The sequence below is a fragment of the Takifugu flavidus genome, chromosome 20 (genome assembly GCF_003711565.1).
Source record: "Takifugu flavidus isolate HTHZ2018 chromosome 20, ASM371156v2, whole genome shotgun sequence".
NCBI lineage: Eukaryota > Metazoa > Chordata > Actinopteri > Tetraodontiformes > Tetraodontidae > Takifugu > Takifugu flavidus.
Genome location: NC_079539.1, coordinates 7,481,711 through 7,506,793, shown reverse-complemented (window position 1 = coordinate 7,506,793; position 25,083 = coordinate 7,481,711). Strand labels below are relative to the sequence as shown.

The 25,083-nt window shown below is 52.1% G+C and overlaps 2 protein-coding genes across 4 annotated transcripts in view; both read left to right on the top strand.

Moving 5' to 3' along the window:
- dym (dymeclin) overlaps positions 1-5,661 on the top strand; it is a 28,566-nt gene extending 22,905 nt beyond the window's left edge. For both annotated transcript variants that reach the window (XM_057019901.1, XM_057019900.1), the window contains exons 16-17: positions 591-704; positions 4,795-5,661. In XM_057019901.1, coding sequence (XP_056875881.1) covers positions 591-704; positions 4,795-4,944 — 264 coding nt within the window. In that variant the 3' untranslated portion in view covers positions 4,945-5,661. The remainder of the gene's footprint in view (positions 1-590; positions 705-4,794) is intronic.
- A 1,794-nt stretch (positions 5,662-7,455) lies between these two features.
- smad7 (SMAD family member 7) lies at positions 7,456-23,979 on the top strand. Of its 2 annotated transcripts, XM_057019902.1 has the most exons (4): positions 7,626-10,012; positions 10,722-10,775; positions 13,559-13,630; positions 23,098-23,979. In XM_057019902.1, the coding sequence occupies exons 1-4, from the start codon at positions 9,547-9,549 to the stop codon at positions 23,634-23,636; spliced, it is 1,131 nt and encodes a 376-aa protein (XP_056875882.1). In that variant the 5' UTR covers positions 7,626-9,546; the 3' UTR covers positions 23,637-23,979. The 2 variants fall into 2 exon arrangements, with proteins under 2 accessions (XP_056875883.1, XP_056875882.1); XM_057019903.1 differs by lacking the exon at positions 10,722-10,775 and having other exon boundaries at positions 7,456-10,012.
- The last annotated feature ends 1,104 nt before the right edge of the window (positions 23,980-25,083 follow it).

Sequence of the window (25,083 nt, the reverse complement as noted above, 5' to 3'; positions counted from 1 at the left end):
GGATTAGGCCCAGAAGGCATCGGATCATTTGAGCTCCAGTGGAGTGCTTACTTTAAGTTTGATGAGACGCACTCAAATCCAGCGGTGAGTGTGTAATCTAAAGGGCTGTATGGATTTACAGAATTTTCTGCATCTGTAGCCCAAAGGGGGAGCCGGCCCACGTTCATATGCATTTCAGTTCCAGCAGCTGCACTCGCAGAGCAGTTCATGAATTTATATCAGCCTGTTTGAAATGATTCCCAATTAATATCGTTAGTATAACAATTCCCTCCGTGGTTCTCTCGGATTTCTGAGGAGTGAAAACACGATGCAGATGCTGTAGTACTCTCAGACCGAGCAGGGGAAAAACTAGCCGGTGCTAACTGGATGGTGATCAGGTTGGATGGTTCGCCAGAGTCGGGTGATTAATTGAAACCGTCCAGATGCTCCTGTGTTTGAAACATGTTACTCACGGTGTCATCATACCGGGCGTGGCTGCTGCAGTGTCAGTGCCACAGCTCCAAACATGGAGATCAACACCGTCCAACAGCGGGATGACATAAGCGAGTGTGTGTCTTTGACCTTTCCTCCCTGTTTTTCTTCCCGTGAAGGTGATCGGCTTCTTCGGCCAGCGGCTGGAGCAGGCTGGGAGTGACCTCTCAGTCGAGAGGGTTCAGGAGGTCATCATGAAGGGAGCTCAGGCCCTGCCCACAGACAGGCTGAAGGTAAATCAGCCTCCCCCAACACACACACACACACACACACACACACACACACACACACACACACGTGAAATGTGAGAGCAGCTGAAGTCAGCCTGTGCAATGGGCCAACATGGCTCTGACCAGTGTCGCTGGGGACGTGAGACCAGGAGTTTTGCTCCCCGGCCAGGTGAGAGGAGGCGAGTGCACGGCTGGGGGGGGCTGCAAGAGCCAGTGGGACAGCAGACAAAAGGCTAAAGCCCAGTTCTCATTAGCATGATTGCCCATCTTCATTTCATCTTCGCTGCGCTACATGTGAACACGTAATGACATTTCAAGGAGATGCTGTGGGGGGCACTTTGTCATGGGCATATATGAACAGGAGGAGAGGGTGGAGTGCGGACATAAATCTGCCACCGCTCCTCATTACTCCACTCTCCCAACACTCCTGGTGGGTTCGCTAACCCCCGCCCTTCCCGCTGCTCCTCCATTAATCAGCCAGGAAATATGTAACCAGCAGTCTCCCCTCTTTGCTCCTCACCAGCGCACAAGCTCCTAATTGCACGCTTCATCATGTGTTTCATGTTCTATACTTGGCGGCGGGCTGTGAGGCATTTGTCAGGCTATCCGATGCGGAAGAGGGATGGCGCGGGGCCACGGGCGCATCCGTGCGCACCCTCTCGGCACCTTCAGGCTTTAATGCAGCCATCAACCGCAGGATTACGCATGGAAACGGTGTAACCCCTCAACGTCCTTCAGTGGTGAGGCTGAACCTGAAGCGCACGCTCACATACGTGCGCACGTGCGCTCCCCAGGCCTTCTCCCCATCTAGTTAAGTCTTGTATCGACTCTGCGCCACCCGAGCGCTATGCGGCTCCAGGGGGTGACACGCAGCAGAGAGAATCTCCCGCCAACGTCTCCCCAGGGTGACGTCTCCGCTCCATCCTGATGCCATCGCTCACACAAACAGCCGCCTCCCTGCCCCCCCCCCCCGTCTGCCTTATGAGCCCTTTTTGCAGTTTAGCTCCCAATGCAAGAAAAAAATCCATGGGAGGGATTAATGTTGCGTAGAATGATCTATAAATTGATGGTTGCTCAATAAAAGCTTTTAGGAATGCCGCTGTCTGGATCTGCTTTTCCATGAACCGCGGAGAGATTAAGATGTATTAGCTGCGGATGCGTTCTCAAATACTCTCCCCTGTGTTTATAACGGCGTAAACACTTTCAAAGATTAAATCATCACCTGTTAGCAGGAGACATGCTAGCATTTGTAAATGAAGAGTTTCCGGGGGGAGAGGCTGACTTTAATTGTTATTTTATGGTCTTGAGATCCATCATTAGCGGGTGGCTGGTGGCTGCGCCAGAGGATCGGCTCCATCAGCACCTCCTGCCTCACGCCCCGCCGTCCCTCTGGGGGCGCTGACATCATCGTTCCTGAGACAACCGTGTGTCAGCGTTTTGGGTAAACTTGGTTTCTTTAAGACAGATGACCGAAATATCACCAGAATATTGCCGGCTTCATGTGCAGCCCGTCTGGCTCCGAGGGGTAACTCTGATAAATACCCCACGTTTATGCGTGCAAGAAAATGGGAACGGCTGAGAGGAGATGTGAGTCACTCTCACACGGAAGGGTTAGAGGAGCGGCCGGTTGCCGTAAAGGAAATCATTTCTGCATTTTACTGACCAAACAGAGCTGTTGTTTTAGGTGAGGTCCAGCCTGTGGACAGAGGCTCTGCTTGTTTAAGGAAGTTAGGAGGCATTCTTAGGGAAAGATGCAAATTAGCAACTGAAACAAAAGGTTAAAAGTCGTTGTTCAAATGCCTCGAGGGCGCCCATCAACAGCTTGTCATTCAGGCTTTGTCAGGAAGTGTGTTGTTTCAGGGTGTGTGAGGCCGGGTCGAGTCGCTCTCATGGCCAGAGCCTGTGGAATGTGTTGTTTAGCCCCACCGGCTGAAATCTGCTTTATTGAGCAGCGATAGCCTACAGACTCTCTGGCTCCGGAGGAGGGGGCGGCTGGGGGAGCTTCCAAGCTGTTACTGAGTACCTGCCTGAGCCTTCAGAGGTCGGGTGGCCGGGCAGGGGGATTTACCCACACACACTCTCACACACACCCATAAAAATCCATAAAAAGTGCAACAAATAATCACAGAGTTGATAAAATTGTGTGTGTGGGTGTGGGTGCGTGTGTGTGGGTGTGGGTGTGGGTGTGTGTGTGTGCGTGTGTGTGTGTGTGCGCCACATTCCTCCCTGTCTGGCCGAGCTCTGACAGAGCATCATCAGGGAGGGCGGGAAGGGAACACGCAGTCCCGACTGAAGATATGAGGCCAGCCAGTCAGTCTGTGCTCAGGGGCGAGGGCAGGACCCACCAGGACCCGGAACTAACTGATATGAGCCCGGGCCAAGTGGGTCCAGACAGCTGCGAGACTGAGACCAACCCGGAGGAGGGGGGGAGGAGACAGAACCAGGGGCCGAGACAGCGTTAGGCGTCTGGGGATGTTCCGATTCCTCCATTTTAGTGGCTTCCTGCAGCTATCAATTCCTTTGTGGTTCTGTCTTGTGTCGACGCAGGAGAGAAAAATGTTTGCCTTTGTGATTTAGCGGCCATTTTTCTTTTTCTCATTTCGTGCTCAGTATCTGGTGAAGATGGTGGAATGTGCACACGGGACCGTGTTTTCCTGCCGCCCGGGTTCATATTTTCTCCTCCTCTCAGCACTTGTCTCGTCAAACTCTCATTTTGATATAAGATGTTTACTATCTTGGCGCGAGGTGCATCATTTTCTTGTTCTTTTCAGTCTCTCAACAGCCTGTAAAAGCATGTAGCGCCTGCTTTACCGCCTTTCCCAAGGCCACCCTGCTCCTATGCCTCCATCATTAAAGGAGGTTGTGACGCTCCAGCAAATACACACATCCACTTTTTTGTTTATAGTTTGGATGTGGAACAGAAGAAATTGTACATTAACTACACAGAAATGTTAGCGTAGTTAGCCACTTCCTGTTTCTTTATGCTGAACTAGCTCAACAGCGTGTAGCTCACTTCATGGAATATTTTGTCCTTGCCGGTTCTGTTGTCCTGATTCTGGATCATTTCATCCTTTAATTACACAATAAATATGGTTGGGAATGGCCACTGGGGAGCTCGCAGTCGAGGCTTCTCCGCCTGCGGTGTAAATCGCTGATGATGCTGGGAAGTTCGATTCCTTTTGATGGAGCATAAAACATGAAATGTTGTTCGTTCGGTGTCCTGGAAACACAGAAAACCATAAAGTTCAACCTGATATTGCCACAGCAGCTCGTGTGAGGCCGTAGACGCGCAGTTATGAAAACAATCACTTAAATAGGCTCCACGGCAACCGCATGGGCCCGCACGCGTTATGGTGCATCTTTATGGGATGTAATCAATGAGCGGGGATTCCAACATCCCCTTTGAATAACGCATCATTTAAATGGAAACGCGGGTGAGGTAACGGCTGCTCTCATGCACATTTGATGAGTCGGTCATCTCGTCTGCGACAGTCACCTACACACAGATGCCAACCCCATAATACAGCTCCTGCATTGTGCGTCGCCGTGACAATGGCGCGGTGTGGTCTAGCCTCAGCAGCCTGGCATATGGCCTGTGACCCCCGTAGCCCCTCTGTCTGTGTCATTATGATACTGCTAGCTGTGAATAGAGCCAGTCAGGACTCAATAAAGGCCCTCAGCGTCTGTCTTTCACTGCAGACTGATTATGGGATGCGTTGGTGCATACACGCGCACGTGTAGACAGGAGCATATAATGAGGTCCCATACTGTATTATTGATGCGCTTCTTTTACTACCTACCTGCTGTTCAGGGGCTTGTTTTGCTCCCGATGCTTCTGGAAAAAAAGCTCTAAGCAGGCACTTTAAAGGGAAGCTCTGTGTCTCATGTGACGGTGAGCGATGAGTTAGTCGCCGCACTTCAGGTTCATGTGGTTTTAAAGCGAAAGGCAGCCAAGAAGAAAGTTAGGGGACGGATTCTCCGCGTTGGAAATGTGGAAAAAAAACTAGCCAAATTGAAGATGTATTATGAAAATTGTGTCCTTTGTGGGTGATAATAATTTTCCACATCTTGTTTCTCTTTTCTGGACGGACAGAAGTTTCCAGAGCTCAAGTTCAAATACGTGGAGGAAGACCAGCCGGAGGACTTCTTCATCCCCTACGTGTGGTCGCTGGTCTTCAACTCGGCGGTCGGCCTCTACTGGAGCCCTCATGGCATCGAGCTCTTCAGCATGGACTCCAGCTGAACCGTTCATTATGAGAAAGACTGTGTGTGTGTGTGTGTGTGTGTGTGTGTGCGTTTGAAAGTGCCTCAGTCTTGTACAGTAGTTTTTTTCCTCCTTTGCATCATCCCCCCCCCCCGCTTTGACCCTTCCCTCACGCCGTAGCGGCGTCGGAACACGGCGCGGCGTTCGCCCTCCCGTCGCCGCCTTGCTAAGAAAGAAAAGGTCAAGTGAAGCGAGGCTACCGAAGTGTTACACGCCGCTCCGATAAACATCCCGTAAACACTCACACGCCGCAGCTTTCACACGCTCAGGAGGACTTCTGAATGTTTTAGGCGGCTTTCTTCCTTTAATTCCGTTTACGTTAACAGGCGGCTGCTCTGACCCCCCCCCCCCCCCCCCCCGTTGCTTCCAGCCACTTTTAGACTTTCAAACCGCCTCTGCTGTTTCTATAGACAAACACTTAGCGAGGACAAGTCTTTGAACCTCCCGTCCCGACCCGTCCGGCATCGTCACACTCATCGCTTGAGTTGCTTTATTTGCGTGTTAGAGAGGCTGTGTATTAAAGTATTTATTTTCTTGTATATTTTTTATATGCCCTCCTCACGGAGCGTGAATGCGAGCGAACGGCGGTACGGTCATGTCATCCGATGCTTCCCCGCGACACCACAGCAGCTGTAACTTTGTGGCAGTTCTTTCAACAAATAGGAGTTTGAATAAAAATCGAGTGAAACCGGCAAACGTGTCACATGACTGAGTGAAAAGAAGCAGAAAATCGGGATCTTCATCTGAGGCCTGGGTGTCTAGACGCCGCCGCTCATGAATACGCAGGGCGCTGCAGGACTGGGCGCCCCTTGTTGCCCTGGCTGCCGCAGAGGCAGCACAAAACGCAGGCATGAAACCACTCTGGGGGGAAAAGTTGACGGCACAAAGGCCCCCACTGTGGCCGGGTCTCCCACTTCCCTGGAGAATTTCATGCCTTTTATTCTCCGCTGTATCGATTTCCATGGCTGAAAGTCTCTCACTCTCTCCGCCGACATAATGGGAGTCGTTTCATGTAAAACTCGGCGTGTTTCCGTTGAGGGGGGTCTTGTTGGTTACAGTGAGGCGCCGCCTGAGGTCAGACCGCCCGAACGCTGGCTCACCTGCTTTCATCTCCCTTAGACCTCCACCAGATGGTGGGGGGGGGGCTCCTTGGTCAGACGTGTGTGTTGGCGTTCCTGTTTTAGATGACAGCAGGGAGATGAATGGTGTGTGTGTGTGGTGGTGGGGGGGAGGGGGGTTACTTCTTTTAGAGGTCGCTGTTGCGTTTGCCTCAAGGTCAAGGTGAGACCGTGGATCCACGTGCCGGCAGGACGTCAAAGAAGCGGAGCGCAGGAACCTGGGGGCTGGGGGCCGAGGCCTGGAGGATGGAGCCATGGCAGCCGTCCCCCCGTTCATCCTGCCCAGCGGAACAGCTACCACTTCCTGGTTGTTGGGAAATATGGTGAACATCCAACAGTTGGGGGGGGGGGGGGGGGGGGGGGGGGGGGGGTATAAGTGAGTTTCCTTTTTCTGCTGTGGGGACGGCAGCTGCAGCCTCTGGGCCTGTTAGATGAACGTCTGGGATTTATTTGCACTAATTTCCAATATCTTCTGATTGTTTGAGAAGAGTTTTCCTAAGTCATCAGAAGGAAGCTTTAACCACACAGAGCGTTCTCATCAGTCACCGACCGGTTGAATCAGAACTCATCTTCCTAACTCAGAGCCCAATATTCGCCACTTTAAGGCTTTTCCCCGACTCTCTGGTGAACGGAATCGAGATTTGGCCAAACGAGTGTCTCCTACCACCATCTGGGCAAACGTGAGCCGCTCTGAAACTGACATGGATGCATTTTAGGATTAGGAAAGGATGAAACTTCACGCCAGGGTTCACCATTATTATCGTTAGGATGTTACATTTACCAATGCAGGTGGTTTTCAGGCTGTTTCCTTTATCAAACCGTTGGAAGAGGAGAAGCCTCCGTTATCTTTTTTAATTAAAGTTGACTTATTTTGTTGTCCTTATCTCGATGGCGAGCTCGCCGCGGTTCAGACAGAATCGGCCCGTTTGATTGCATATGCATGACCCCTTGTCTGGAAGCAGCGGCTGTGTCAATAAATTATAGTAACGGCCTGGAGTGCTATCTGGAATATTAATTAGCCTTTCTCCCCCAATGTGCTGGTTTACTCCACTGTGTCTGGAGCGCCCAGAATATTCCCGATTCTATGACAGAACCACAGTCCACTTGGTCAAAGGACACGTGGAGACGAGGGGACAGCCGAGCGTGGACGGTTTTTAATTAAAGGATCTACTTTCACTCACGCCTAAAAGTTGAGAGCAGCGTGAAAAAGACTCTTTAAAGAAGGAAACGGGTGTAAAGTGGAGAAATGTTGAGTTTTCACTGGTTTAAAATACAGATTAAAATACAGTGAGGCTGAAATGGGGAAGGGGGGGGTCATAAAGGGCGGGGACATGCGGGGAGAGGGGCTGGGTCTGCATCCACCGTCCCTCCCTGACAGGCTTCCCCTGCTGCCTGATTGCTTCCAGACTCGGGTTCAGTCCTCTGGGCTCCCCGCGATCGGGCCCTCGTTTGCGTGGTGGCGCCAGTGGGGGGGAGGGGGGGGATCCTGGGGCAGAAAAAAGTGGGGATGAGCCCCAGTCACTCTCATCTTCCCCGTCAGCATTATCAGCACCCACCCCCCCACTCCCTGCCCTGCAGCCAAACAGCCTCCCCCGGACCACTCTGTCTGGGGAGCGCAATTAGGCTACAGAGGAGACACGTATAATTATTAGTCCAAAGCTAAAACAACCTCTGGCTCATGGGAACGGGGGCCTTTGGGTGGTTCTGGGCCACGCTTGAGCTAATCCACCAGTAGAATCCTGTCAGATGGCCGGGAAGGGGGGGGGAGGGGGACTCGTGGTGCATTCGCTGCGCCTGGGAGCCAAACCGCCACAGGGCGGCAGCAGCGCGCTCTCAGCCGCGCTCCGGGCAGGGCGGGGGGCCACAGGGTCTTCACGGCCCCCCCGAGTTCGGTTTAACTGGCGTAACGTCTCTTTCTCTCCCTTTCCCACATGTAAGGCGAGACAGCCCATAAACTTTGACCTGCAGCAAAACCAGTTAAATGGGGGCAGGTTCGGATTATGAGAGGCGACAAACGCCGTCAGGGCTGCGGACGCGTCTTTCCCCGAGTTGATGATGACGCACTAAATGTGATTTGGGGGATTTGAATGTAAATTTAAACACTCGCATTGGAAATAACTGAATAAATTGGATTTTTACCCGAACTATCGCGACCTCAAATCTGTCCAAATAAAGCTGTGAAATGATACAAAACACGATTTGGGTATTTTAAAAAAAAAAGTTTTGTTCTTCGATTTTACTGTTAAGCTCCTTTAATGACACAGACTTTGTATCGTTCCGTGTAGATTTTCTCACCAAGTTTTATTTTTCTTTTTTTTTCCAGGAAACGACGACTTTGCTTTTCTGTTTTACTAGTTTTTTTTTTTCGTGCGTCCCCGTCTGTCTGTCTGCGTGTGTGCGTGCGCGCCGGCTCGCTGTGGGCTCCGCTTGATCTGTTGTTTGCGCAACACAATCACATTTCTTTTAAGCGACAGGGTGTCTAGACGCACACGTGACCGGGCGCGTCAATGCGCACTGGAGACTGGAGACGGAGCAAGGGCACCCAAACCATCCTCCTCATTTCCAGACGGAGAGCCTTCCGCCCCCCTCTCAGATCACTCGTCGGCTCGCTTCCTTCCACAGCCACACGCAGAAAACTTCGCGACCGAGCTCGGATTGTTTTATTCCAGGGGACGCGGCTGCGAGGCGTCGGAGAGCGGACGCGTAACCCGAGGGTCTCTCTCGCTCGATCCCCCCCCCCCTCGCTCTCTCTCTCTCTCTCTTCTAACCGAGTGAGAGATCCGTGGCTGGATCTGCTCCCTGACTCCTGACCAGGCTCATTCTTGCCACATCCTCCGCGGAAGAGTGGCGGTTTTCCAGGACGATCGCGGATAGAAAATCCTGCGCTGCTCTGCGCGGTCGGATCAAGGATTCTGTGGATTAATGCTCCTGGAGACGGCCGAGCTCCGCTTTTTCACGGGGAAAACTGCGAATGCTTGTCCGCTTAATTAGGCCCCAGTTTGTCTAATTCCCACCACAGCCGCGGCACGTTGTAGAAACATGTTTTGACGGTGTTTTCTTGCTGAAAACCGCCTGGGGAACGGGTCAGACGGCGACACCAGGCTGCACAACTGAAGCACGCACGTCCGGGGCTGCATGTCGCCGTGCTGGGGCAGGTTCGTCTCCTATGTTCTCGCCACTGTAGGTCAGCCTTAAACCCTTGGGGAGGGGGTGATGGTTGCTGATCCACAGAGGACGATCTGACCGTCCCGTCAAACATCCGCCGCTTTTCCTCTGATCCAGACCCAGAAGACGGCGACAGACTCTGGCGCATGCTACAGATTCCCTCTGCTTCTCAAGTTCCCAGCTTTTCCACGGTATTTTCTCAGGCTGCTTGTCATTGCCTGGACTCGGATCCCGGAATCTTCATGATTTGCGGACACCATGCTCGTTTTTTAGCCGGGAAACCCTCTTTTCGTCCCGCATGTTTAGGACCAAACGATCGGGGCTCGTCCGGCGACTCTGGAGGAGCCGTGCGCCCGTGGAGGGCGACGGGGAGACGGATAGAGGGACGCATGGCTCCGGGGGCTGCTGCATGGGCAAGACAACAAAGGTGGCCAAGTCTAACGCCGGGTCGGAGGCTGAACTGAAGGCGTTGACCCACTCCATACTGAAAAAGATCAAGGAGAAACAATTAGAGGCGCTTTTGCAGGCGGTGGAGTCCAAGGGGGGCGCCCGAAGCCCCTGCCTGCTCCTGCCCGGCAAAGTGGACGCCAAAGTGGGCCAACAGTCTTACTCTCTCCCCATGCTGCTCTACAAAGTGTTCAGGTGGCCGGACCTCAGGCATTCCTCGGAGCTGAAGAGGCTGTCTTGCTGTGAATCCTATGGGAAAATCAACCCGGAGCTGGTTTGCTGCAACCCGCACCACATGAGCCGACTCTGCGAACTCGGTGAGTCCGGATCGCCTCCGTCAGAAAGTTCTCAAGTCCAGTCTCTCGCCCTGGCTGCGGTTGGGGGACCCGGGATTTCTCGCGTAGACCGGTTCGGATGACATCACGCTCGTGTCTCCGCACTTGGCGTTGAAAACGTGCCAAGCGCCGTTTTTCACTCTTCAGCGCCATCAAATTAGATTTTGTGACACGTTTCATTAAATCAGTCGCAGCCACCCGCGCTCCTGAAGCGCCCCGCCGTTAAATGACGCGCGCGTGCTGATTTTGAAACCTCCATATGACTTTTAATCCGAATGCTCAACTAATTTCAAACCGCCCGTCTGTTTTCTCAACATTTCACAATTGGCAGACGCGATCGCACCGAGCTTTGCAGTCTTTCCACTGAAGTTTCCAAGGCGTGTGTGTGTACGTGCGTGCGTGCCTGTGCGCGCTCGCCTGCCTGCTTGGCGCACCGGGCCAAAAGAGGCCCGTATCTCAGTTTGTCCTAGACGCTGATAGTGGCCCTCCTGGCGCCAGGCGGCCCCCTGTTTATCTGCCTGCCAATGAAAGGCAATAGCCGCCCGGCCGGCCTCTGCCTGCCTCTCCTCAGCTGAACTGACAGACACAAACCCGCTTCCCAGAAGAATGACAACTCTTATCATAAACTTTAGATCTCTCCCGTCTGTTATTTTATTCTGTTCTCATGCTCTGCTTTCTCTCCTCCGCGCAGAGTCCCCCCCTCCTCCATACTCGCGCTATCCCATGGACTATCTAAAACCACCAGGTGAGCTCCAGCTTCTTCTTTTAAAAACGTCTGTCTGTGTGGAAATGGGCGCAGTGAAACGTCACAATGAGCCGATGTGGTGATTTATGGTAGCGGCGAGACGGGCAGAAGCGCCGGTGTCACCGGGGTGACGGTGGCGGGGTCGTGTGTGTGTGCGTGCGTGCGTGCGTGTTTGTTTGTCCGTCTGTCTGCTGCACGCTGCAGAGCCGGGCCAGACCTAATCAGCCGAATTAATCAGCAGATTAGAGTGGAAGGCTGGCGGCCTGTGGGTGTGTGTCACCGTCCCTCGTCTGTGTTTGGACCAGTTTGTTTTAGAGACAGGAAGAGACTATTTGTTTACACATGTCTCTCCCCCACCCCCTCCACAAGTTTCCTGCCAAATTGTTTTGTGGGCCCACCTGTGCCAGACCACTGCGGTTGTCATCCTACCCCCCCTCAGAAAAGTAGCATCGGATTGATTTGCCGCCCATTAAGTCAGCGCGTGTGTGTGTGTGTGTGTGTGTTGGATTTCAGGCCGTCATCAGAAACGCAGCGCTCAGGTTTGCTGAGACGTGGATGCACATGCTGGACCTGAGAGTTTTTAATTTCCTTAAACGCTCCCCAGTGCCGGCGCTCATTCATCCGTCTTGCCGTGCGTGCGTCAGTGCGGGAGGGAAACAATAATGGGTCAGGGGAACAGCCGGTGGGCCAGGAGAAGGAGAAAGTCGTTTTCAGTGAGTGGAAACAATAGGAAGTCATTGCAGCTGCAGCTGCGGCCCTTCAAAGCCCCCTGTCGCCTGAGCTGCTCTTCTCTGTTTTGTCTGGGTACTTCTGGTTCCTGAAACACCTCTCCAGGAACTAACAGATACTCGTGGCGTGTCAGCGTTTCCTCTGGGTCCTCGGTGACGCTGTGGTTCTTGCTCAACGTAGCCATGCCAACCGTGCCGGTATCCTAGAATAGATTTAGCTTTTACCGAAGTTTCACGTCCACTTCAGCAAAGGGACAAATGTGTTTTCAGCCAATCGGGACGGGCCGAACGCTGCAGATCAAAGCTCCACGGGAGGAAAAGGCATCAAATCCCACTTCCTGTGCAGGAAAAATGTATTTAGTCTCTATTGACAAACCATCAAACGCGTGCAGAATTTGCATAAGCGCTGTAAATGAAGCGACACTCGGTGATCCCCAGCTTGGCTAATGTTTTCTCTGAATGCGTTTTAGAGCATCAAATTTAAAAAAAACAAACGCTTCTGTGGCCCCGCACGCCTCTTCTGCATTTTTGCAAAAAGAGGTGAAAAGGTTTCACCTATTCCATCCCATTTCCTCATTTGGTAGCAGTGAGCGAGTGCAGCTGCAGTCGTGGTTAATCAAAGGCGGCTGTCTCTGTCTGTCTGCACCGGCGAGGGCGGAGGGGGAGGGGGGGGGGGGGGGGGGGTGAAAGACGTACATTAATAAGACAATGGAGCAGACGCACACACACACACACACCGAGGACAGAAGAGCTTATCATGCAGAAAGACAGGGCTTGTGCCCCGGGGCTTTGCAAGTCTGTCACTCATCAACCCTCCCATTACTGGAGGATGTTACAGTTATTAGCTTCATATCGAGCTATTTCAAACCGCCCTGACATTCAGAAAATCCTGCATAGTTAACTTTAGGTACGCCGTCTCAGCCCGTGGAAATCGGCACGACGCGGGAAAACGCCGGAGTCTGCCACGACGGTTTTATGGCGGCGGCGAGCAGCAGGAAGTGCGGCTGTGCGTGCCAGGGTGCCCGTCCGCTCCGGCAGCAGCGGGCGGCGGCGGCAGCGGTCGATATGAAAGCGGCCCAGACGTAAAATGCAGCCTTGTTTTCAGCTCTGGGGAATATAAATCACGCGCTGTTTGCCCCCTCCCCCCCCCTCCCCGATTCTCCTGTTGGAGCCTGCGGTTCAGCTGTGATCTGCTGCCCGGGCGCAGGGCTGGCGGCAGGCAGGCTTGGCAAACGCCACGCCGGCACCGTCCACGCGGGGACGTCCAGTCTTCACTTCAGACCTTCTGTGGCTCCGCCCGGTCAGACACGAGGCCAATAAGACAGATGTCAACTCTAGCCGGCAATGCTGCTGCAAATTAGAGCGTCGCTGGTGAATACGAGGGCAGACCACTGACACGGGCTCTTTGTTGAGCTCTATTCAGGTGCCATGTTGAGAAGAGCTCACATCAAGGGCCTCGGTGGGAGCGACGCATTCACATGCAAAGAGGGTGGAAGGGGGAGTCATTTTCTCTTGTCTCTTTGTGAGGAAAATCTGCCCTCAAGACTCCCTTTTTTCAGCCAAAGTAGCCAAGAATACCCTTTAAACGGCCGGTGGTTTCCAATTAGGGCCGGATTTATAGATATTTTCAGCGAAGTGAGCGGGAATTATGCGGCGAGACTCCGAATGTGGCGCTGCAGCCGTCTAATGTCTGTGTTTGATTACTGAGAGGGGATCAGAAGTCTCCCACCCAGAACCCTTCACCTCAGCCATCAGCCAAAAGAATACGTCTCTTTCCAGATGAGCAGCCCGTCTGTGCAGAGTTGTGAGGCTAACATTCCTCTTGAAGCAGTGGATTATGGGGGATTATCAGGGGTGTAAGGAACTCGCCTCTGTAAGTCCTCTCGCTGTGCGAGAGCGCGAGCTCCGTCGTCAGCGTCTTCATCAGGCATTGATTTCACAGGATTGATTGACAGACTCGCAGCTGTTGCTTTGCCTCCCGTCGCACACACACACACACACACACACACATTCAAACACACCAATGCTAATTCACAGTCTCTCTCCTCCTTTTAGATTCTCCAGACTCTGGACCTTCATCCAGTGACACTGGGGGAACGACATACTCGGCCCCTGTGGGGCTCTCAGGTATGCATTGCTTCCTTGTCTTCACTCTCCTGTTTTTTTCCTCGTTCCCCTGTTTTCTTTTCCTTCTTCTGCACCTTCCCCCCAGCTCACATCTCCCCTCCATACTTGTGATGATGAGGCAGTGATTGTGGGGCCCCTGCTTCCCCTCTGTAATAAAAAAAAGGGTGGGTGGTGTATTTCTCCCACATCCACATAAAATTCCTCCCTTCTGGCTCTTTGAACAACGCTCCTCTCTTCCTCTCCCCTTTCCTCGTCTCATCCCTTCCTCATCTCGTGCCTTTCCGTGTTATGTTGTAATGGAAGACAAACATGCCAAAGAGTTGTTTGGAGAATTTGCTCTCTGCGTGCGCTATTATGAGAAATGTTAGTGTGTGTGTGTGTGTGTGTGTGTGTGTGTGTGTGTGTGTGTGTGTCTTCAACTGACATGCGAGTGTTTGTTTGGGTCTGTTTTTGGGTACACCATGTCTGTGTGGACAGCTCTCCTCTGGGGTCGGGCGTGGATAGGAAACCGAGAGATGCCTTTCTCTCTGTCATCTCCAATGCGGGATGTGTCTCAGGCTTCCCTGTTTTCTCCCATAATCCCCTCTGGCAGCCTCGCCTTGCTCACCCAGCGCCCTGTCCCGAGGCTGCAGAATAAGATGGCGTTGATGAGAAAAAGAGGTTGCTCTCTGCCGCCTCGCTTTGCTCTGTGCTGTTCCGTCCTCAGATGGTTCTCATTACTGTGCCTTTAAAGCCTGTTTTATGTCAGTTGGTGTTGGCTGCCCATTCTCCCCTCCTTTGTTTGGGGGTGGCGGGTTAGCTCGCCTGCATGCATGTAGATGTCCTTAGATGGGGGAAGAAACTGTAGCAAGCTTAGCAGAACAGAGGACTACAATTTTCCCACCTGTCAAGTGGACAATAAACAGTTAGATGAACCCTTTGTGCAACCTTGGGGATTGTTGCAATTGCGGGGCCTTTCCCCCCGAACCCGCCAGCCTTATAGTCTCATCTGCAGCCATGACGCAACCGTCTTGGGTTTATCGACAAGAAATAGCGAGAAATGGTTCCTCCAAGTCTCGGCAGCGGTTTCACCGTGGCTGAAATGGTTGCGCCACGGGCCTTCAGGTGCGTTGCAAGTGCAGGAAGTTTAGGAACTTCTTTATTTTTGTCTGTTCCGGGTCAAAAGTGCTGTAAAGTCGGGCCCCTGAAACAGCCCTAAAGCACCCCCTAAGACACATTTTAGACCCATTTCAAACAGTGAAACCCAAGAACTTGAGTCTTTACAGGTGCCCCCACGCTCCCTCCCTCCTGCTCCCTGCAAGCCATACACACAAACCCCCAACCCCTCCCCTGTTTTCCTTCCTGGCAAAGACGACACGGTGGCAGCGGCTGACCCTCCAGTGAATGGACCTCCTTACGGAAAGAGGCAGAACAGCCCGAAGCAGAACGGCCAAAGCGCTCTGCCCTAGTGATTTCCCTGGCAGTACCCAAAAAAGAAAGCAAAAGCTGCTCCATTGCTACTTCCACACCCCCACCCCCCCTTCCCCCTGGGGCCCTGACAAAAGAAACATGGCTCTCCCCGAGGCCTGCTGCTGACCTTCTAATTCACTTGCTCTGCCCTTTTTATGTTCTTCTCCAGACATATTTACAGAGAGGAAGAAGGGAGAGAGGAGGGTGGCTCTGGGGGGAGACTCAGCCAGCGAGACTTGTGTTCTTTGTGTGAGCAGAACTCCTGGAACTTTGAGAACAAAAAAGCTGCTCTGTCCAACCTTCTTTTAAATTTGACCTTGGCCAGGCTTGCAAATTACCCCCAACTCATTCATCCCTCATAGAGGAATCGTTAGGAGATAACCTCTTCCCCCCTTTTCTCCGTCTCACCGCGGCCCCTCCAGCCTGTAAGGAGTTAAGCGAGTGGCGACAGCGACAAGCACAAATGCAAACTAGGCTGCCTGCCAGGCTACCAGCTCCAAAGCTGCTCTTGCTGGCTCACGTCATCAACTTGGAACAGAGCGGAGAGAGGAGGAGTGGGGGCTGGTGGCCGGAGGCCTGGAGCCTGGGTGTCGAGGTGCTGATCTCGGTTCTGACGGGTTTTAGATTCACCTGGGAACCGAGGAGAGAGAGCGGGAGAGGGAGGCAACGGGATCCGAACATGGGATTAGAGAGAGCCCTGGATTGTTTGGTCATGAATCCGCAGCATGTTGAGTAATATTTGACTAGCATTCGAACGGATATTTGTCCGCTAAGATCAGACCTAACGCCTTTGACCCTCAGATCAGTAGCATGGCTTCATTCGGAGGGATGTGTGAAGTCTGGAAATGAAGGAGACAGAAATGGGTTGACAAATCAATCGAGCCATTTTTCTACCAGCTTACTCCTGCTATAGATGAGAGGTTGATGTTCTTTTTCTGTCTCGCTTCCTCTGTTAGTGTCCAACACTGCCCCCGAGGGTCTATAGCGGTACTGCAAGTTGCCTTTTAGCATTGGGGAAAAATTAAAATCTAAGATTATGAATATCATTTGATCTCTACTCATATTCTTATTGCCTGTAAACCAGACATATTTTAATCCAACCTCTGAGGACCAGTACTCAGCCATAGTGTGGACACCCTGGTCCTCTTTGAAGGCTAGTTTATAGACGTGTGTGTGTGTGGGTGTGTGCATGTGTGTGGGTGGCGTGCCTGCTGGTGCCATCGGGGACTGACCCAGAGTGCTTGCGTGTAAGAGGATCCGGTGAGGCTGCGGTGACACGCACGCACACACATGCATTTTTCACACACGTACACAACAAGCCGGGGGGGGGGTGAGATAAAATGACCCGGTGTGAGCCCTGGCTCACGGCCGACTGTCACACAGGCGCTTCCTCCCACTGCTGGTTAAATTTAGGCCCGCGTTGTATTCTTACACCAGCGAGCAGTCACCTCACTCGACAGACAGTCTGCCAGCCCTTCAGTCAGTCAATTAGTCATCCAGTGAATCGGCTGGAAGTATAACCTTCATCAGGGGCTCTGACGGAGATTAAATTTAGTCTCGGCACCTCGGCTCATTAAATCAGACGAGTTCTGCTGTCATGTGGAAGCGGAAGAAACGACCTGATTTGGGCCGAGATGAAATCCGAATGTTGCTGTTGCTGCCGTTGTTGTGAACAGGAAGTCAGCTTCTAATTACATTCCAGCCCCACCAGGAGCACGGACAACTTTTCCATGCGTTTGGCTTCTCGGCCTTGTTTTCTGTGAGTTTCGCCAAGGCGCAGATCGCTAAACCGGCAGCAGAAACATCTCGCGTTGACCAACAAAAGCACGACTTACGAGCGTTTTGGCAATTCCTGCTTGTTCCCACAGTTTTATTGGAACAAATTCCCTGAAAATGATTCCAGAAGCATTCCATTTCCTTCTGAAAATCAGACACTTTTACCTACAAGGGTTGGGGTTTTTCCCCCCTAACGAATTAGAAACAGAACGACCCCGGTCCTGCGCGTCTCACCCCCTTCCTCTCGCTCCTTAGGCATTCCTGACTTGTTTGGGTTAGCGGGGAGAGGAAAGGGCCGCGCAGGATATGACCTCATGTCTTTGAGGAAAAGGCGAGCGGATGGGGAGGCAGCCGAGGCCTCTTGGTGACAGAAAACAAACACTGGGGTGCATCAACCAGGGGGGAGAATAGAACATTTGTTTTGCCCGCAGACGTACGTCTTAGGATGAGACGTACCTTGGAATAAAAATACCTCTGTCCAAACGGGACGACTTAGCAGTGAGGAGTGAGCAAAGATGGCGGCTTTGGGTGGAGGGAGGTATGGCCGGCAGTTCTGCTCCGCTCTGTAATTTGGAAGCTGTGCGTTGAGCCGAGCTGCTCCGTGCCGGGCCAGGATCTCTCATTACTCCCCACTTCCTTTCCTTGCACGGCAGCCAAGCCGACTCTTGGCAAGGGACTTAATTTTGGTTTTGGCTGTCCTCTGTTCCCCACCCTGTGTCATTATGCTGCGCAAATCGAAAAAACAGCACACTGGGATGGCGGAGGATGGAGGAAAATGTGCCTGGGGCCCCGTGTGTGTTTGGGGGGGTTTGCGTTGGTGATTTCGGAGCATCACAACAGAGGCGTTTTTCTAACGCGCTGATTGAAAGGTGGGTTATGCCGATTCGGCTCTGGGCCAGAGCTGGAGGGGAGCCCAGAACAAGATTAACATTGTTTTTCTTTTTTTTTGGGGGGGGGGAGTGGAATTTGACATTACCTCAGTGTGTGTGAGAGCTTGAAGAAGGAAAGAGGAGAAATGCCTCCTTTTGCGGAAATGGAAATAAGTGCAGAGACATTCCTGTGTGAGAACCCCTGTGTGTCTCCACCCTCCTGTCTGCTCATTCATGTCATCATTCTGTCTTTTGTGTGGGTGCATGTGTGACTAGAGGTGTGTGCGAGTGTTTGCAGTCCAGTATAACCACACACACACACACACACAGGTGTGTTTTCTTGATAACAGGACAAAAGCTCAGGCTGAGCACAACTGGCTCTGTGGGTTGTCTGCCTTAGTGGTGTTGTTATTAGCTCCGGTGTGGTTGTTCCTGTCAGCCCGTCTGGCCCGTCCACCGGGCCAGGCCGCGTGGCTCCGCGATGCCCGTGCTTGCAAATGTGATCTCATGACGTCAGCGCAGCCTGTCTGGCACCCGGCGTCAAGCTAACCTGTGTTTATTTGTACTGTCACCCTGGGAAATCTGCTCCACCGTGCGTGTCAGTGTGATGAAGTGTTGGAATAATAACTCAGCGGTAGTTACTGAGAAATGAATCATTTATCACTGGCAGAAAAAAAAGTCTAGTAGAAGTCCTCCAAAATGTGCTGCTGCAGTAGAAAGTGCAGAAGTAAGCGTGAAACGTCCCCACGTTTTATCTGAAACTGCAGAGACGTGAGGCTCGGGCTGCGTTAAGACATGCGGACCGTGTAATTACAGCAGAGACATCCAGTCAGAGAAAATTACACCATCGGTGGAGGCTGTAGGAAAACATTTCTCCGCTTTATCTTCTCTCCGATTGGGGCCGGATGGTTCACGTTAGAGATGGCGTGTCCGCAGCTCGTTCTCCCCGTCTCTGCCCCTGCAAGAGGCGGCAGATCTGTAGATAGCGAACCCACGCCATTTCCCTGTGAGGGTTTCCTGCCATTAGGGCATATTTAGGTTTCCTGAGACCTGGGGGAGGTAGAGGAGCGGTGGCCTTCATGTTGTCTTATGTAACTGCCACCTAAAGAGGTACTTCCTCTGTCTGCAGCCGTCTGTGTGCCTGTGTTTCCCTTTAATAAGTGATGCTGTCGCTTCTCCGTGGCTCTTTAAAAGGCTCGGCGAACACAATTCAAATCATCCAACGCAACAGTAAGGAATAGGCAAACCGTCCATGCGCAGTCGTTGGCCCTGCGCACCCGTGACCGCGTTGTTATATTGATGCGGGATAATGACACTTGGAATGAGTCGCCCGTCATCGGATTTCCTGACACCGAAGAACTGGAACACAGGCAACAGACTCTTTCGGAGGCTGTTAACTAACAGAAATCAATCGCACTACACACTTTTTCCGAACACAGAGAGATAAATGCTGCGGGCGTCACTACCGGGGACGCGCTCGGGGCCGAACGTTTAAGGCGAGAACGAGCGGAATGGCTCGGGGTTGACCCTTGACCTTTGGAATAGACTTTCCTCAGCTCCAGAGTGGGTGTTGACTCAGAAAATAAGGCACCGCGACGAGTCCCTTCTTCCCTTTTTTCATTCCTGTCCCCTCCCGCTGTGTGTGTGTGTGTGTGTGTGTGTGTGTGTGTGTGTGTGTGTGTGCGCCCGCGCTTGTGTTGTCAACAGGGTCATTGCGCGCGCACACACACACACACACACACACACGGATCAATGCGAGACAGTCCTCAGGAGCCTCCTCACTATTTACTGACGTTGATAGTGTTGTGTCCAGGAGTGAAGGTTGAGTGTGTGTGTGTGCGTGCGTGTGTGTCTAGGTGTGTTCCTCTGTGAATGTGCTGCCCTCTAAGTATAGCAGTGAACTGGCGTGTGCGCGCGGAGTCAGACAGAGGTAATGATTAACCTTTCCAGACTGTGTTCCTGGCCCTGAGAGAAGCACCCAGTCTGTCATCGCCCTCCCCCTCCTTCCCCCTGTCTTTCTGGCCGCCCCTCCTCCCTTCACGCATGTCCGATTGTCTCGGCTAATATGGCGTCCGCTCTCAAAGACTGCGGGCCGTTGAGATCCGCGGGGGAGCTCGCGGTTTGTGTCCAGTTGCCAAATCAGCCTGTTTACACTCTAGGTTTTTCACATAAATGTTTATTTAATAGCGGATATTAACAGCCCCTCCCCCTCTCGCCCACCCCCTACCTAGCAGAGCATAAGCTGATCATCTGTTAAATGCCTAGAGAACAGTGGGGGGGTTGTAGTTTTTCTTTGTCGCTAACAATTTGTGCATTTCTTCACATTTTGTAAAGCCCCTTTAACGATGGCGGTTATCTCTGGTCACATGATGCGCCGTACACTTAGCTGCTCCTGCGTCTCCCACGTCCGAGAGAGTGTTCTTTATGGCGCGTAATGGACAAACAAGGAAAGTCTTTATTTGTTTTTTGTCTCTGGGGGAGGGGGGTGGGGGGTGGGGGGGTTATTGTGGGGCACTCCAGACTGAGACAACTGACTGGGGCACAGCAGGACGAAAAAGGGCCGCGGTGACAGATGGCCTGGGGCTGCCAGCAAGGCTGCTTATCTCCAGCAAGGAGAAGCCTGAGACACCCAGCCAGGCCAGACGGGCAGGTGGGGGCAGAGCCTGATAGACGCACTAATGCACTGATAGGCAGACATCCAGACAGATGCAGAGACAGACACCACAGGCAGCCACGTAATTGTCCAGGGGGCCAGAGGTGACAGGACAGACGACGCCGTCTGACACACACACCTGAGCGACGATCACCTCAAATAGTGTCAGTCGGTAACTCGAGGCGCCGCGGACGCAGGCTGGGGGAAAAAAAACCCAAACTAGAGCAGATTAAAAATTAAAACTCAGTTAATGGAGACAACCGGGCGTCGCTCAGCTGTGTGTCCGTGTGCGGTGACGGCGGCGCGGCTCAGGAGGTGCGGGCCCCCCCGCTGGGCTTCGCGAGGCTCCGCAGGCGGAGCAGCCCTGCCCGTCTGGCTCTGTCTCTGCTAACAGACAAAGCGCTTCAAACAAAAAAACCCCCACAAAACTTTTGTTTACCTGCAGGACCAGTTTGAGCCTGACGGTCTCTTATCTAACCGCGGCGCTTGAAAAGACTACCGATAAAAATAGTATCCGTGTGATGTCACGGTAATCTGCGTTTGCCGTGCGGGTAGAATTCTAACAGAAAAAAAATGCAGGCATTGCAAGGCTGGGAAGGCTGACTTTGAACCGTGTTAACCAGTATGGGAGGGCCCAACAGAGGAGACGATCAGGTTGCAACTGGCTCTGCTGTTTTTCAGCCGCTCCTCAGCCCTTTCCTTTCATCCCCGGCTCCTTCTTCTCCCCTCTGCGGTACCCACTTCCTACCAGTCTGAGTTTCAGAGGGGAGAGGCGACGAGGGAGGGGAAGCGGGGCAGCCAGTGCCGTCCTGAATAGCAGGGTGTTTTCAGGCTGCAATGACAGGCTCAGACAGGCAGCCTGCTCTAATGACCTCTGACGCCAGGCCCTGTCTCTCTCAGCAATAGCAAACATACATGGGGGCCTCACAGGTGAGCTCTGCCAGCAGGCCCTCTGTCAGCTGTTAAGGAAGCCCGACGCATCTTCGCTCCTTATCAATCCCGGCTGTTCCTGCACGCAAAGCAAACCGGAGAGCAAAGCTCACGCTGGGATCGGAGGCTCCGGCTGACACCAGCCTGGAGACACAAAAGACTTGTTCTGTCTCTTATCTCCAAGATAAATGCCTCTTCCCCCTGCATTTAGTCTAAAGGAGATAGCTGGGTACTGAAATTCCCCCCAGCACCCCGAGAGGACGGATTTACGATATACTCCCTGAGGCTCGGCTCTGACCAACTTCAAAGAACACAGCCCCTCTTGTTTTATGGAAGGCATGCTTTCAGCCCCCCATTCCCTTCCCTCCCTCTCTCTCTCTCTCTCTCTCTCCTCTCCCAGTGTTGTCTCCCACCCCCCTCCTTGTGTCTAATGAAGGCTAATGACAGGCCGCGGTGAGTTCGCGAGGGCCTGCAGAGATCCTACCGCATTAACGTCGCAGTTTGTCTCAGACGGGACTTCCAAATTACCAGTTACATTCACAGCCACCGCCAGATGGGGGGGGGGGGTCTCTGTCTGATGGGAACTGAAATGGGGCTCTGTTAATTTTTTCCCCTCGCACATGTATTTCCCTTTCCTAGAGCTGCCTTAACCTTTGAATGCGTCTTTCATCGGGGCGGGCCCAGAGTGCTTGCGTGCGCGCCGCGCTGACAGACGCTATAACAATCAGTTGACGACCCCTGGAAGCACGGGAGGCGCTAAAGAACGTCAGGAAAGGAAGCAAAGTTGCTAAAGTAATAGCCGAAATATGCGTAAAGCATTCCTTCTCTTCCTTGCACCGCCCCCTCTGTCTTTCCCCTCGCGCTCCCTCCGTCTCCCTCCATTTCCCTCGCGCCTGACTGGCTCCCACTTTGTTAGCTGGAAGTAGCTGGGAGCCAGATTTCTGTAGAATAGAGATATGAAGGGGGGGAGAGGCACACAGGAGGGAGGGGTGTTGGGACTGGAAACTGGAGCAGGGCCAAAGCTACACTTCTTTTATGCTCAGGGGAAACTTTAGACAGCCGTGTCAACGACTCAGGCACCGCCACGCTGGGTGGAGCGGCCGGCCTCTGCGCCACGTGCTCCACCATAGTTGGGAACAGTTTGCGTGTTTATGGGACCCTTGTATGTCTAAGATGGTTTCCAGTCTCCTGCTGCAGGGCTTCGTAGAGAGACAGTCTGGGCTGTCGGTTGACGTCAGCGTGTTGTTGGCTGCGTCGCTACAAAAATACAGCGAGCCAGACAGATGATAAGCATTTAATGCCTGGGTAAATATTGTACTGCGTGTGGACACTTGCCCGCCAGTGTCTCGGAGTTGCTTCTCTTGTCTGTGCTCCAGGAATTCCAGCGTGGTTTTCCTTTACGGCAGAATTTAAGGGATAAGGAAGAAGTTTTTCTTTTCACAGGGATTTAGAAGACTCGGGGTCGGGCCGAGAACGTGCAATTAATAGTTGTTGTCTTTGTTTTTGCATTTGTGCGCAGGAAAAGTGTTTGATGGCTTTCGTGTTTGTTCCACCACAACGTCGCACGTGCTGCAGTTTACCCTTGGTTGCATGTAGACCAGCCTCAAAAGGCCTCTCAAAGGCTTTAGCGGTGATTTGATTTTATCATCACGGAGCCACACATTTCTCTGGTCATCTCAGCACTTCTTTATCCGCTCCTCTTGTCCCTCGTCTTTACACCTGTAAAGCTTTGTTTTCTCCGTCTGCCTCCGTGCCGATCTGACCATCTCCTCCCCTTCTGTCTCCTTCAGATTCCCTGGCAATGCAGGAGTCTGGTGATCGGGCCCATTGGTGCGTGGTCGCCTACTGGGAGGAGAAGACACGCGTCGGGCGCCTCTACTCAGTCCAGGAGGCCTCTCTGGACATCTTCTATGATCTACCTCAGGGGAACGGCTTTTGCCTGGGTCAGCTATGCTCCGAAAACAAGTCCCAGCTTGTGCAGATGGTGCGGGCGAAAATCGGCTACGGCATCCAGCTGACGCGTGAGCCGGACGGGGTGTGGGTCTACAACCGCAGCTGCTATCCCATCTTCATCAAGTCGGCCACACTGGACAACCCGGACACGCGCACGCTGCTGGTTCACAAGGTGTTCCCCGGATTCTCCATCAAAGCTTTTGACTATGACAAGGCCGGCAGCCTGCAGAGGCCGAACGACCACGAGTTCACGCAGCAGCCTCGGACGGGCTTCACGGTTCAGATAAGCTTTGTGAAGGGCTGGGGACAGTGCTACACCAGACAGTTCATCAGCAGCTGCCCGTGCTGGCTGGAGGTCATTTTCAACACCCGATAGCAGCCGCCCGCATCCTCCTCTCGCCCTCCCTCACACGAGACTCCACCCACTTTTTAACGGGGGTTCCGGTGGTTCACAGAGCAGGAACACTTTAAAAGAAGGACTCTGACGGACTATGTTTGTTAAACGACTAAGATTTAATTAAAGTAAGAAGTGAAAAAAAATGTATTTTAATGTTATATATAAATATATTATTAATTGTAAATATGAAGACGTTTTATATGCATCATTATTTATGTATTGTGCAATGTGTTGATGAGAAAAAGAAAACAAGATGCACTTTGCTTAATATAATGCAAAACAAAGAAACGACAAAAATAATTAAAAAAAGATACAAATATGATTTTTTTCCCCTTGTCTCGTCTTGTGTCTGAGCCGGCAGAATATCGGATTTGCGTCTGTAAAACTTTGAATTGAGTTTTGCTGAGGAGCGCGTTTCCATTATCAGACCTCCACAGTCAACAGTGCTTTGATTTGCGACGCTGACAGGCTTTGATGTCACGTCGGGGATCGTTAGAACGTTTCCTTCGGAGACTAAATGAGTCAGACTCCAACAGAGTCATAACTCATTGCCTTTGTTCTTACAGGCTCATTATGCCTTTTAAAATTGCCTGTTTTTTTTCTTCCTTTCTTTTTTTTTTCAAGGTTATTTTTGGATGAAAGTCTCTCTACCTCTGTCATTAACGGGCCGATGACATCACAGACGGGAAGCGGTAATGACAAATTTCAGGAACCAATAAAAACTGCCTGGCTTCCTGGAGGAGCCCTTTTATTATATTTCTGATTTTAAAGCTTAAATGCAAGCATCATAACCACACTGAACACATAATTAAAGCACCATTTTGAGATATTTTGGACATATTGAGAGGAAAGTCGTAATACGATGACCCATTAATGAACTATTGTGTGTGGGTTTTTTCCTTTAAAAAAGACGTAACGGGTGAGATTTCCCTCCTGACAAACCCTTTATCTGCGCGCGCCAGTGTGCATGCGTCTGTCTGGACCTCGTCCTGTTGCTAGTCAGATGGGTGTCTGTGAAGAGGATTACTACTGTAAGCCTGCTTTACCCACACACACACTGTCTCGGAGACCTACATTCACAAGACCCACTTTCCACAGCATCCAATCCTCCCATTCTCTGCACCACTCAGCACGGAAGAGAGCTTGACATTTATTTAGAATAGAAGAGGAGAAAAGTAGCACAGTCAAGGATGGAGACTCGGTGACGAGGCCAGGACCGGAATGGATCACGTGCACTTCCCCTCTGTGCCTTTATCCAAGAGTTAAATAGCAAATTTTAATGTTACACCACATTATTTTCCTTTTGCCATTAGTGTGAGGGTAAAATCTCTTAAGAATGTCTGAAAAGAAGACTAATTATTGTAAAGACTAATAGAAATGGGGCGTCGGGTCTGTTCTTTGACATTACGCACTTTAAAGTCACGAC

Excerpts from the sequence above, each read along its gene's own strand:
- smad7 (XM_057019902.1), top strand. The coding sequence starts at position 9,547 with ATGTTTAGGACCAAACGATCGGGGCTCGTCCGGCGACTCTGGAGGAGC. Across the intron at positions 10,013-10,721 it reads GAGCCGACTCTGCGAACTCG|AGTCCCCCCCTCCTCCATAC; the intron begins GTGAGTCCGGAT and ends TCCTCCGCGCAG. Across the intron at positions 13,631-23,097 it reads GGCCCCTGTGGGGCTCTCAG|ATTCCCTGGCAATGCAGGAG; the intron begins GTATGCATTGCT and ends TGTCTCCTTCAG.